General features: G+C 41.1%; 1 protein-coding gene across 1 annotated transcript; it reads left to right on the plus strand.

Moving 5' to 3' along the window:
* The first annotated feature begins 611 nt into the window (after positions 1-611).
* Positions 612-8,877, plus strand: CFAP97D2 (CFAP97 domain containing 2). The gene is given in 5 exon segments (XM_009945951.2): positions 612-704; positions 4,136-4,216; positions 6,680-6,798; positions 8,681-8,735; positions 8,737-8,877. Coding segments are annotated over 5 exon segments (489 nt in total).
* The last annotated feature ends 4,884 nt before the right edge of the window (positions 8,878-13,761 follow it).

Raw genomic sequence — 13,761 nt, forward strand, 5'->3', positions numbered from 1 at the left:
TAAAAGAAAGGTGAAAAGGCTATTAAAAACCAAAACTATTTTGCTATGAACACATTTGCTGTGGCTTTTGAAAAGTGCATACTTATTGATGAAAAAAAATGTTTTAAACAAGTTATTGCAGTGCAGAAGATGATACCTCCTACTGAGGGTTTGCTGGGAGCGTTACAGAGGCAGGCCGTTCAATTCAAGGCTCAGCAAATACAGCCCATTATACAGTCCTTTGCATATTTACGGTAGTGTACGAAGCATTATTAATAGCTTACACCACTGTCTTTCCTTCACCAGCAGGAGGTAGGTCTGGCTAGTGAAATATAATTGGTAATCTATTTTATATGTGAATAAAATACTCTTCGGAATCCTTTGCTGTAACATTCAGTTCTTGTTTGCTATTCGTTAAATGTATTGTTTGAAACGCTACCACCAGCTATTCATTCTTTTTCTGAGCCACGATGCCATGACAACCCCCACGTGACCAGCTACAAACATACCAGAAGTCTCCAGGGTTTTGCTTTAGGAAAGCAGACTGGTATTACTCATACTTTCTTTTCTTTTTTTTCTTTTTTTTTTTTTAAAAAAAAGCCCAGATTCAGAGATGCTTTATTTTTTGCAAGATGCACCGAGCCTACCAGCCAATTTTCCCATGTGGCAACAAATATCTTCAGCTAGAATGGGACAAAGCAAAGTATGAAGAACACAAGGAAAGGGTAGGTACGACTGTTTGCTAAAGACCAGAGGCCTTCATGAAAGAATAAGCTTACCCAAAAAGGCTACAGCATCTCTCTACTCACTCTTAATACTGTTGTGAAAGCTACTGATCAGCAATAAGGTACGAGACACATTTTAAGAATATTAGGTATAGCTTTTGTGTCCATTTAAAATTATCATAATGATGTTCACCAAATTTAGAAGTGAAAAACAGTGGGCCAGTCATCTTCTCCAAATCAATAATAACGCAGGACTGCTCGCTCTTGAAAATCTGTAAGTGGTGAATACCATCAGCAATTATTCAACTGTATTGCTACCTTAGGAAGATTGTATCACAATAGAATTAGCTTTAATATGAAGAAATTGTTCTTCATTATTTCCAGACTGAGTCTGCTTCATTAACTATATAAAAATATCTTCCTTCCTTCCTTCTTTCCTTCCATTGTTCCCATAATTTGACTTGCAGGTGGAAAAAAGTTAAAGATGAGGTAGAGAATTGAATTTGGCATATTTTTCTAACCAAATCGACAATATTGAAATAAATTTTTTTCTGTGTAAATTAACCTCAAGAGGCTTACTACTATATATGAGTATAGCTACTTAAACAGTGGCTCTGTATTAGCTACACTAATATCAGCAGGGAACTGATATTAGTGTAGCTGAAATACTCTCGGCATCCTCTATGCATACAGAAATCTCATTTGTTCAGCATACACAGCACTTCATATATGTGCTAAGGCATTCAGCTGCCAAGAATCAAGGTTAGATATCACAATATATAGTGAGGAAATGTATTTATAGAGAACAAAACATTTCCCACGACTCAACTGCTCTTGAATTAAACACGAGCGTTAGTTTCCGAGCGCAGGTTAAGAGAAAGAGTAACTATCATGTCGGGCAAAGGATGGCTCAGAAGGTACAGAATTTTGTTCCTTATTACAAGGTTCATGCACGGCTCAAGCAGTGATTAACAAGGTCTCCAATGGCCAAAGGGTGGCCTTTTCAAGCGTCCCTGTGTCATCATGCTGCTCTGCCAGTTGCCTGGAAATTTCACCATGCCTTCCACCAGCATGAATTCAGGCTCGCGGCAGTGAACACCGGCTACCAGAGCAGCGGCACCCATGGGCTGGGGTACCTGAAGGCAGCAAGGCAATTCGGCAGGCTGTCCTGAATGGCACAGCCCCCTGTGGCACAGGGGTTTGCTGTCAAGAGAGACAGGGATCGCTCCGAGACAATGTTAGGGCCTCTGCTTGGTGATGTGCAGGCTTCGCACTGAAGGACCTCACAAAAGAAAAAAAAAAAAAAAAAAAAAGAACAACAAACCGCCAAAAAACGGAGCAAGAGAGAAAGGGGAAAAATATGGAGCAAGGATGAAAAAAAGGTAACATACCAAAAAACCAAAAAAGGTACATTTCTTGGAGAAGACCACTAGAAAGATGGCAATGGTTAGGGATCATTTTCTCCATGATGCAAAAGTGAAAAAAAAAAAAAAACAAAAAATGCCAGCATGTTTTTATGTACACAAGAGTTTCCAGTTTGAATAACTTCATTATTTTTGTAATGGAAGAAAGGAACGGGGGAAAAACACAGAGTTATATCTCCTCTCTGCAACATTCCACGTAGAACTAAATATAAAATTGCCCCAAAATCACCACATGTCTGGAAAGTGCCACAACAGAGTTTAGGGTGGGCTTAAAAAATACCAGGTTTTACCTTTTATTGTTGTGTGTATAAGGACAGAAGAGAAATTAATTGTAACACTTTCTAGAAAATGAAATTATATTGATATGAATTCCACAGAAGAAATGTTGTTTCTAAACCCACCTTTTCTTGTTCAAGTCTGAAACAGTTTGCATATCTACAAATTAAAATCAGAGTTTGCATAAATATCACATTTAATTCTTCACACTGGTCATTTCTACTGACTGATACAATAACAACCCTCTTTTACAAATTGCATGTCTTCTTAAAGTTATTTTTAAAACAGCTTAATAGCATGATAATTTAAAGCACCTGAAGAATCAAAGGAGATAGCAGAAGCCAAAACCACCAAAACCCTCAGAGATTTACCTTTTAGTTCTACTATCCAGTAAAAATCAGCTACTTAACATGATGGGATGTAGAAAGGATTAAGATGAGCACTCTCATTTCCCCCTGAAATCAGCTGGAGTTGAGAGCAGTTAGCCCCTTCTGGGATCCCACCTCCTCAGAGATGACTGCCACAAAAAGCAGCTGAATGTTCTCACAAGAAGCCAAGCAGTTCAAGTGAATTTTAGACAAAGCTAGAAGCTGCCAAACATCGTCCCAGTCAACGCTGTAAACCATTCACCCTGTTATAAAAGCAAGGAGCCTGTCCTGGGAGGATGTATGACGGGTCTGCCATCAGGGATTTGAGTCTGGTCCTCGGCTCATCACAAAGCTGCTAAGAAAGAGGCGCGGAAAAATTCTGCTGGACTCAGGCAGTGCTTTGGTCATGCCCTGCTATGCGGGGTTTGCGTTGGTGCTGTGCCTGCTGCTCTTACTCGGCAGACTCTGTTTTTTTAAATAACAAGTATTTCTCTCCTTCCTATATCACTGAGTTTGCCTGAGATAGAACAGTTCAAGTCTGAGGCATGACAGAGGGATAATGTTTATCACATGTATTTCATGACACAAATCATGGTATTGTTGTTTTAAGCGATCGGGTCTCACTCCCTGCAGGACCCCAGTCTGAGAAAGAGTTGTCTCCCCTCTAAATCCTGTCTCACTCCACTCCCCGTTACCAGCTTGTCTTCCACCATGTTTCTTCAGTCCAAGACAGCTCACAGATTATTCTTTTTCCACATATGTTGTATGGCTATTTAGGTCAGGATGGAGATAAATACTATTGTGCCACTGAACTACCAACTCCATTAGAATAATTAGATCCCCAATTTGCTTTTGATCATCATTCTAAAGTGCTAATAAGAGAAGGCCTGGGAATACTTTCAACACAAGAAGTCATTTTCCAGTATTCTTACCTCTTTCTGGCAGCATCCTAAATGTGCATCCCTTTAGAAGACCCGGCACATCTTAAGAGTACCTGGGGCTTTCTTACACTGGGCTTTTTGTTTCTGCTGGATGCCTAATAAAAATTGCCTGCCTTCTCTTAGACAGTCTTTCCTGTATCATAACATCAACACCATTGTAACCGGACTGCATGTATTTTTACATTTCTCCAACATAAAGAGCGCTTTGCATCTCCAGCAGACTTTAGAACAACTGCCTTTAGCATTTTAATTTCCCACTATTCTTCTGGGCAAGTCTGGCTTTGCTGATATAATGAATCATGTGTTTAAGAGTGTTACTGCTGGCTAACGAAACAGAACATGAGAATTAAAAGATTTCCCGTAATGATGATATGCAAGGGTATTTCCAACAAAAAAGGATAAACATTTCAGTTCTGTTGCAGATCCAGGCAGCAAAACCATTAGTGGACACAAGTGCCCCTGCAACATACAGCCACCTTCATCTGAAGTTAGGGAAGCTGAAGGTACAGTATTGGCTATTCCACTGGGCACTAGCATGCTTACCTTCACGTCTCCTCTCAAAGGAAACAAAGAGACTACCAGATGGTTCACCATTTCAGGGCCTTTTTTTTTTTTTCCCTGCAGGGCAGTGCAGTGATTGTTGTGACAGGACTATCAGGATCCATGAATAGCACAGTCCCAGCAGCATTAAATAACTTATTTTAGCTTTATGATTATTGATGAAATCAGAGCGCTTCAGATTAACAAGTGTTAAAACGTTCAAATAGCCTCCTAAAAGGTGCTTCTGCACAACCATGAAAAAAAAAAGCACAAATAACAAGAATAGCACAATCATCAAGATACACACAAAGCAATGAGCTGAATAATAGGATGTTAACATATTCAAAGCACAAGAAATAACAATGGGTAGCCTTGACTGGCAGTTATCCTTCAAAATCTTACTGCTCCCTAGAGGCAAAATTTTATTAAAAGATGAGAGTGGAAAATAAATTGTTACCTAATTAATTCTGCTCACTAAAAGGAAACAACAACAATTAAAACCCCCAAACGTGAACTTGGTAGCAAATACGTGCAGCTAAACCCTGTCAAAGACTTAATTTTCAACACAGTGCCCCTCAGGCAACAGGAGTGTAGCCCCATGTAAGGACTTCAGAATTCATTTCCTTAAAATTGTTTATCATTTCACTATGCGACATAATAATCCCCAGGCACCTTAAAATCATTTCACTAGCAAAACAATTCATTTCTCCTCCATGCATAAAGCCATATGCTATATTAGGACATGGATTCAATTGCTGTTAATTTTTTCCTATTACTGTAAAAATAACACTGATGAAGTTCATTGAAAATGCAACATTGCATAACCCCCCCCCACACACACACACAGAGGTTAACAAAGAAACCAACAACAGGAACCCACTACTCTTAGGCATGTTCCTTTGAACTACAGGTCTTGATACCTGGAAGTGAGACTGTGGTCCTTGCCTCTTTCTTATCCTCCTTTCCCAACTGCTACAGAAAGAAAGAAAAAAAACACCCTCTAATGTTGCAACCTTCTAGCAACCAGTTCTTCTCTACAGTCATTCTCCTCGGGGTGATTCAGAGCCTGATGGGGTTACTTAACGCACCAGTTTTAGGTACCTTTATACTACAGTGTGACCAGCATCTGACCTGCTTTGGTTATAAACCCCAGCAAACAAGGCAGATGCACTAGATTCCTGACAGAAACCTGCTACTCTAACATTATCCACTCAAAGCTCTCAGAGCAGGACAAGCAGGATTTCCTATTCGTTCTACACAGGACTTGCAATATCTTTGGAGTGCCTAGAATCAAATACAGGAAAAAAAAAAGGGAGAAAGGAGAAGAGTGAATTAGTATGCTCAAAACAAGACTATTTATTCAGCGATTCTGCTCTGCGAGGCTTTTGAGAATGAGTTGTTGAAGTCCAGCTACAAAAAGTGTGCTTTCCTTGCTTTCCTCCATCCAGCCTCTCTCTGGTTACCTCCAACTCAGCCCTGCTGAAGAAGGCATTCTTGGGACTTAGATAACCCTGAAAATAAGTTTTCCTCTTCATCTCTCCCCCATTCCTTCCCAATCCCCACAAAGACACTGTTAGCATCGATTTGTGTTCTTTGAAAAACAATATGGTAACATTTTTTGCAAATTAGACAGGACAACCAAAGGGATTCTCCCTCCTCCACTGGACTCCTTCAATTTTCATCCCACTTTTGACACAGTTAACTTAAGAAATTGAGTTTATTAATATCTTCCATTTTAAAATCAAATTTAAAGAGGCTTAAAATCATGCTAATGATGAACAGAACTAGCTTATACTGCCACGTACATCTCTCTCCATTTGTTCGTTACACCCAGTTGTTGCTTCTCTTCTTACACCAGCCTGCAACCCCCTCCAGGACAAAAATGGCCTGCAACTGGACCTCATCCAAATCTCACTGAAGTCAATGGAAAAATTACCATTCGATCCAAAGCCTGCCGAAGAGAATGGAAGGAGTCCCATTGACTTCAGATGAGGCCCGTCATGTGTTTGTACACTGTCCATCACAATCCTACAGTCTGATGAGAGTCTATGAAGGCTGCTAGAGATACAAATGATAATGGTGATCCTGGCAAATACGTTGACAAATATTTATAGAAATTCTGCTTACACTGATGAAATGCATTTGTTAATCACACAGGCTGCTGCTGCGGTTGCAGGAAAGCGTTTCAGGGTCAAATTCACAGCATTGCAAAGGGCTTTCTCTCATTGCGTCACCATCAAAATGGTGAAACAAAAGGTTCGCTCATCACTAGCACAGAGCTTTACCTGACCAGTGTCTGTCACACTCTGCACAGAGAAGGGGACAGCAATTTTGAACACCCTGTTAGGTATCCATGGTACACCACTGCTGCTCGCTATGGCCTTGTAAAAACAGAAGCATTTCTTTATGCCCTTCTGTAAACAAAGTTGGAGGAAGACCAACTTTCCATCATCGGAAGAGACAACTATTTGCTGCTGCAGAAGATGTCCTGCATCATGAGGACAAAGGGACGAATCGATCAGAAAAACGACTATAAGGCCGAAAGGTAACATCAGCAGCACTATGTCTATGCAGTTATCAAGTTACCTTCCCAGTGACAAACATAGCTAAGGATAAACTGCTCTGCGAGGACACGTATTTTAAAAGGCAACCTGAGGTATAATCAACACTTCAGAAGGCCATTTGCTTGCCCTCTCACATGAAATCCAATGCTGGGTCATTTTCCTCCTACCCTATGTTGAAAAGAAGATGGCTTTAAATTACTTTTTCAGTTTAATAACTAAGGGAATGAAAAAGGGGGGGGGGGGGGGGAGGAGAGGGAGAACATTGCCCTACTTTAAGGGAAATAAATGAAGCAAATGTATTATGTCTCAGCAAAGCTGTTGTTCCTGTTAAGTGAGTCATTGCTGCTGACTTTGCCAGTTGTTCCTACAGACACCACCGGAAAGAGGGAGATCCAAAGCTTAGAGATGAAATAAAAACAGAGCAAAAAATAGTATTAAAATTAAAAAGAAAAGTAGAGCAGGAAGCAAGCAGAAATCAAAATGTCATTTACTGCTCAAAGGAAACTAAGCAAAATATGCCTTGAGGATTTATCGCCAGAGAGAACCACCTTACATACTTTTAATTCAGGAGGAAATTCACACCTCAAACAGGCCACAGAAAACCAGTCAATAGCAGGGACAGGCTTTTGAAGTGAAGAGAAAGGTTTGTGTAACTCAGGTGATGGCTGTTACCTCCTGTGATTCATCTACAGACAGACAACTTCATGACAGGCTGACTGCTCATCGGGCCCTAAAGTGTCTTCAGCCACCAAAATGCAGCTCAGGTGCAAGTGACCTAGGTCGAACTCACTACACGTCACCGTCACAAATATCCTGACATTTGCACAGTTCCTTGGGAAGACACAAATGATTTGAAAATAGAGCTGGCGGTGTTCACATCACGCAAATCCACATCACAGCACTTACGGCTTTTCACTACTGAATAACACCCAGATCAGTGCAGGCGTTGACAAGCATCAGTTAACTCCGCTGCTGAAGGTGTGATTCCACAAGTTATGGAAGGAGAAAAGCATCCTCCCCCTTTTCATTCCTTCTCTCCCTTCCTGATTCAAGAGGCAAACTCTTGTTGTTTTCTTTGGATCAGCTCTGGTTTTCATCAAACCTCTCCATGAGCTAATTAAACTTGGGACAGCAGCAGCAAACTAACCCAACAAAAACAAACAAACCTGGATAGTTTTTCTGCTACTTCGTGCAAAGTGATGAATTCCAGAGCTGGTGTGAGGGGTGGAGAAGACCACACAGCTGGGAGCAGTGGGGAGATGAGCAAGGGAAGGAAAAGAGCAAGTCCTTCCCTTTTTTGGTGGGAGACTGCTACAATGGTGATCAGCTCAGCTGCCTGGGAAATTACAGTCTAAGAAATCAAAGAAAATTTCCAAGGCATTTGAGGCAGTACGCTTATCTCCGTTATCTCCATGCTTCCCAACTCGGTTCATCAGGTTTGAACACAAAATAAACATATAAACCAAAGTAACTGAAATTGGTTGTTAGGCATCTCAGACACCAGCCATGCCCTCACTTGAAGTACTGCACTACAGCAATTCCAAGGCTGGAGGGTTGGTGTTAATCCAAGATAAAACTAGCATTTTTCCTCTTGTAAAATGTACCAAACCTCCATATAGGCAGGACTGCATTCGGAAGACACCGAACCAAGACTGTCCTCTTAAGAAGGACAAAAGGATTGGGCTGCAAGGGCCAGCTAATGCAGATCAAGGAGGAGCAAGTCCCTAAGGAGAGGTATAAAACCCTAGGCAAATTTTCCCCTGACATAAGATTGACAGATATTTCACATTCTGGGTTCCCAGGCGTGGGAATATGAACAAGTGTGAAGAAGTTTGATTCTGCTTATATGGTTTTTCCCTCTAGTTTAAATGGAGCAAAACGAAAGCAGGAGCTGCGGAGAGTGAAGCAGGAGAACCGTGCCATTCTGGATAGAATTACAAAGTCCCAGCCTCAGTATCAAATTCAGAGATGGCATGAGGATTGGCAACAAGCTGAAAAATACATGGCCAACTTTGCAAGATATCCTCATCGGTGGTGTAAATCACAGAGCCGAAAGGTAGCCCTCAGCTTCTGTCCTTTCCTTCCCATTTATTTCTAGATCGGAACTGCCCGTAGAGAGCATTTCGCTGCGCTTTTGCACCGGGGATTAATTGCACGTGGCAGCCAGCTGCACAATTAACAGCCTTGCATTTATGCAGCCACTCTTATCAAATGAATCCCAGAGTGCTCTTCAGACTTTATTAGGTGATTGGTAAGTGCTGTAGTTTCTATCATCAGATTGTCCACCATGGAGAGATGGCACTCTCTGAAAAAAATCTAAAAACGATTAAAAAGAAAAAAAAAAAGCAATGGCATACCAGTTCACTGAGAGAAACAGAAAAATGCTGCAGCAACATTTAAGGTGATCAAATGGGCATATGCATTGAGAGCTCCAAAACCTGCAATGGCCATTCTGTGCAAAGTAACCAGCTTCTTACTTTCATTAGTAGTAGAGGTAAAGAAAACAACAACAAAACAGCTATATGAGGTATTAGCAAGCTTTCCCAGAGGAAGAAAATTGACTTTCTTTAACCTTTCCACATCCAAACTCCCTTGCTTTGAGCTTGCTAACTCACGAACACCCAACTTTACTCTCAAACAAACCAGATGGAAGCTGTGGCACTGCCCACCAGGCGAGGAGCTGGCATCAGCTTGGACTGCTGGACCTCCAGGGTCATGTATCTTGATTTGGGAGGTAATATCCTCCGTCACGCAAGGCTGGTTCAATACATATGGGCGTGGCTCACATTCACTATATACATATTCACAATATTCACTACTTTACCCATTACCTATAGCCCGAGGCCACTGAAATATGCCTTTTTGAAGCCTGTAGTTTCTGAACATATGTCAAAAGATTTCCAAAGGTGTAGCTCACAAAAATCTGTCCAAGTCTTTGGAGGATAGTAAGTGGTATTTCTTTTACTCTGGAACTACCCTTTTGCCAAACCTTTGGTCCCAGTTCTAATTCCAAAGGATTTTCTCAGGAAAGGCAAAGCACTCAAAAGAAAAAGCAATCAAAATTGTGGCACTGCAAACAAGAAACAACCTCTCCCCAACTTCTGTCAAGAATTCTTGAATATGGCTATACCATTTTTACTAAAGCTTCCAGAAACTATTCAGTCTGAGGCAGAAAGCAAGTATAGAAAGCTTCAACCCAAACAGTTAAGACTTGACAAAGAAGCATGAAACTAAAAGAGATGCTTCTACAATGGAAAATCTTAGGCAGCTTTAATCGCTGTGGAGGTATCATTACAAACCAAAGAATGATATTAAAAATAGCAAGGTTGTAAAGCCAGGTGCTTCATAGCCAGAAAGTACCAAACTTATGGTGAAGTAAGCATATCCTGCAACCTTCCTCGCATCAACTGTTAGGTTTGTGCTCTGTCATGAATAGGTACTAGAACACCTGTAAGAAGCAGTCACTAGAAAACACCTTCTTCCAGTCTCCATTTCAGAAATGGTTGAGCCATTTTGAAGCACATTTAAAAGACAAATAAGCAAACCTGATGTGGACACCTGCCACAGAATTCTTCAGGTGAACAGAGGAAATCCAGTAAAAGATACACCTGAAAATAGGATCAGTGGAAATATTTGGCAAGATCTGCAATAGCTTGTGCTACTGGGAGATCCCTCTGTGCTTTTACAGTTCGCCTGACACCAGTCCACGGTCAGCCTTAGATAAATGACAAGTTATGCTGCTTCTCATCAAGCATTCTTCTACTCTCCCTCTGTTGCAATTTAAATCTTTTTACTGGTCACAGGAGAAAGTGAGAATCTTTTTTATAAAAGGACATTCTTTACTGATCCTAACTGAAGAAACAGTTTATCCGAACCAGCCTACCCACTGGCCTGAATGATGGAAATTGCTCTGCCTCTGGTGGCTCAGACTGTTCTGCTGAATGGAAGAATGGAAGAATTCCCTTTGCTCTGGAAGGGGGCAGCAGTAGTATCACCAGCAAGCATTTGTCACCTTTCTTTGCTAACTGAGCTTTGGTGCCAAGGGAATAATCCTGAAAATAAACCATAGAAGGTTAGCAAACCAAGGCAGTGACAGGTTCTTTGTTTTACATATATTCATATTGATTTCTCTTTTCTTGCAGGAAGAACAGTTTAAAAACCAAAACATCTAAACAAGACAGAAAAAGAGAAAAGCAACTGAAACAAGAAGGTGTGAAAAGATGAAGGAAAAAGAAAGAGATCACATCCACCATGGAAACAGAAAGAACAACTAGAACAAGACAGAGTTCCAGAAATAGCGTTAGCGTTGTTCCAGTAGTCTCCTGTGAAAGCAATTTAGGAAGTAGCAAAGGGCTCTTACTCTGTCTTGGATAACGATGGAATTTGGAAATTTGACTGTCCTCAGCCTTCTGCTTTGCCCTTACTCTGGAAGTCACTCCTTTCCTGGCATGGTGGACCAGCAGAAAAAAGGGTTGCGAGCTCATTTTGTGACTGCGACCCTGTGCATCAGCATACATTGATTTCTGTAGTTTAAGTTAAAATACTGCTGTTCCTGTGTGGGTGAACATCACACTTCCAGCATCGGAAAAGACTGGACTTGTGAGGGTGGTAACCTTTTCAACTATGCAACTAAACTCAGCAAAAATTGAAAGGAGAACTCCAGGACGAGGAGTTCTGCCTGGGAGAATCGGGTAGAAGGACATAGTTTAGGATACTAGGGGTTTGAGTATTCTGTAAGAGTGTAGATATTAAAGACATCATGTCTTCAGTATAGTGAAAAAAGCATAAAGCAAAATGGCATAAAAGTAATTTCCCTTATAATTGTCAACAAAACTCCTCTGAGTTTATAACAGCTAGCAAAGAAGAGCCTAACTGGGAAAAGGACTGTAAGCAAGCAACTGTAGCCCAGCTAACTGATGTGATTAAGATTTGGGCTTTTTTCCTCATGACAATTTTCATCTCAGTATCCAAGGTCTCCCCAGTGAAGACCCACTTGGCCGACAGTAAATACTTCAGAATGAGGGTTTTGGAAAGGCTTCAGAGACTCTCTGAAGCGTCTGAGGCACTTGCTACAAATGAGGGGGAGTGCTTGGAGGACCAATGCCCTCCCACCACAGGGACACTTCCTTCTTTGATCATGATTCTATGCAATTTTTGTGTCAGTCACAGTAATTGCACTCACAGAGCGAAAATAATGAAAATACATAAAATTTGTTTCTAGCTTCCCTTTTGATGCTATTTAGCAGCTTGAAACAAGGAGAAACAGCACCACGTGACCCATCAGCTCTCTGCATGTTATAATCTTCAACTCTTTTAGACCATCATTGATCTACAGTTCAGGGGACAGATACTTCTGTTCTGAAACACATATTCTGTATTTCTTATTTTTAAATTATACTTCTTCAAAAGAAAATGTGTATTAAAAGCACAAACTGATCTTAGCGTAGCCAAGCGAGGTAGCAGCCGTTCTCTCAGAAGAGAGACCAGTCGAAACCAAGCATCGAACCAATATCAGCTCTTACTTTATCTGAAGCAGAACTTCATCTGTAATCATTTTGGAGGCTGCCAACTTTCCAAGCAGGCACCCCAGCAATAAATACTTACTTCCTGGCGCTTGGAAACGCTTTCTAAGACATTTTCTCATTTGCAATATTGATCAGTGAGTAATGTTTGAAGTGTTAATGATGAAAACTTATTTTCTGAAGCACAGAAATTCTGAAACACGAGACTATGTCTTTATAGCACTGAACTGAGAGTAGAAATAACAGCTACCATAACCACCAACCCTCCAGTACTTCAGTGACTCTGCCATACAACGGTGAACTCCTGGCTTCTGAAAATTCACAGCTTCCCAGGGCAGGATCCCCAAACCCACCACGGTAGAGATAAAAGCTTCACCATACCTAAGTGCCTGGGTCGAAAAGAAAAAAGAATTCTTGCTTGCCCAAAGCAATAACGGGACTGGCGTGATGTGCTGCGGCAATACGCATCCTAGAGTGCAGTGAGTATGCCCAGACCCAGCGTAGAGGGGGTGACCCCCATACAGTGGTCAGCCACAGGGCTGGATGGAGGTCATCCAGCACCAGAAGAGTGCCAGGACAGACAAACCCGGCCTTTGTTTTGCACCTCCGTTGTGGCAATCACATTGGACAAGCACACATCAACTGTTCACTCCAACAATAGCTCGTTTCTAAAAGGAAGGTAATGCACCCTTTATACAAGAGCCAAAAAGACAGTACCAAAACTTCCCTCACTGTCAGAAGGAAGATTCCAGCTCGGCTTTAATAGCAATTCTATTTTTTAACGAAAATGTCCTATGCCCTTACAGCTGAAGTCAAATTCTCCTGAAGTCCCCCGTTTCATGTGGTTCCAGGTTGGATCATCAGGGCACTCTGTAAGGTGCCAGCCATCCTTAACAGGTTATATCATTGAACCAACCAAAATTCCTGTTTTCTTTTTTTCTTTAAAAGCTTCAGATTGGGATGATAATAACCTAAACTGTTTGACCAAACACCACTTGCCTTATAATTAAGAAGAAATGTTACACTCTTCAAATCCCTGGCTCCAAAGTTCAAATACTTTGCTACTGAAACACTGTTATGATTGCAAGCTAAATACTTGAAACAAAAGAGAATTATAAAGAAGAGTGTTAAGAGCTACAATAAACGTTCATCTGAGGGTCAAATTCTGCTTCTGTTTTCACTATTGTAAATCCAGGCTAGCAGCCTCATCTGTACTGCAATTGCTGCGGATATAATAACTTTACATTAAGAATTACATTAAGAAACCATGTCAAAAGAAAACTTGTGATGAAGTTTTAAAGATGGATGGGCTGAGCTTAACTACCAGCTCACGGCCATGGGAAACAAGAGGTTACCCTCCCCCTTTTTCCCCTCTCCCCGCACCCCACTTCCATTCTGTTTGTCTTACACCAACACTTGTGC

Source organism: Leptosomus discolor, chromosome 1 (genome assembly GCF_034619465.1).
Source record: "Leptosomus discolor isolate bLepDis1 chromosome 1, bLepDis1.hap2, whole genome shotgun sequence".
NCBI lineage: Eukaryota > Metazoa > Chordata > Aves > Leptosomiformes > Leptosomidae > Leptosomus > Leptosomus discolor.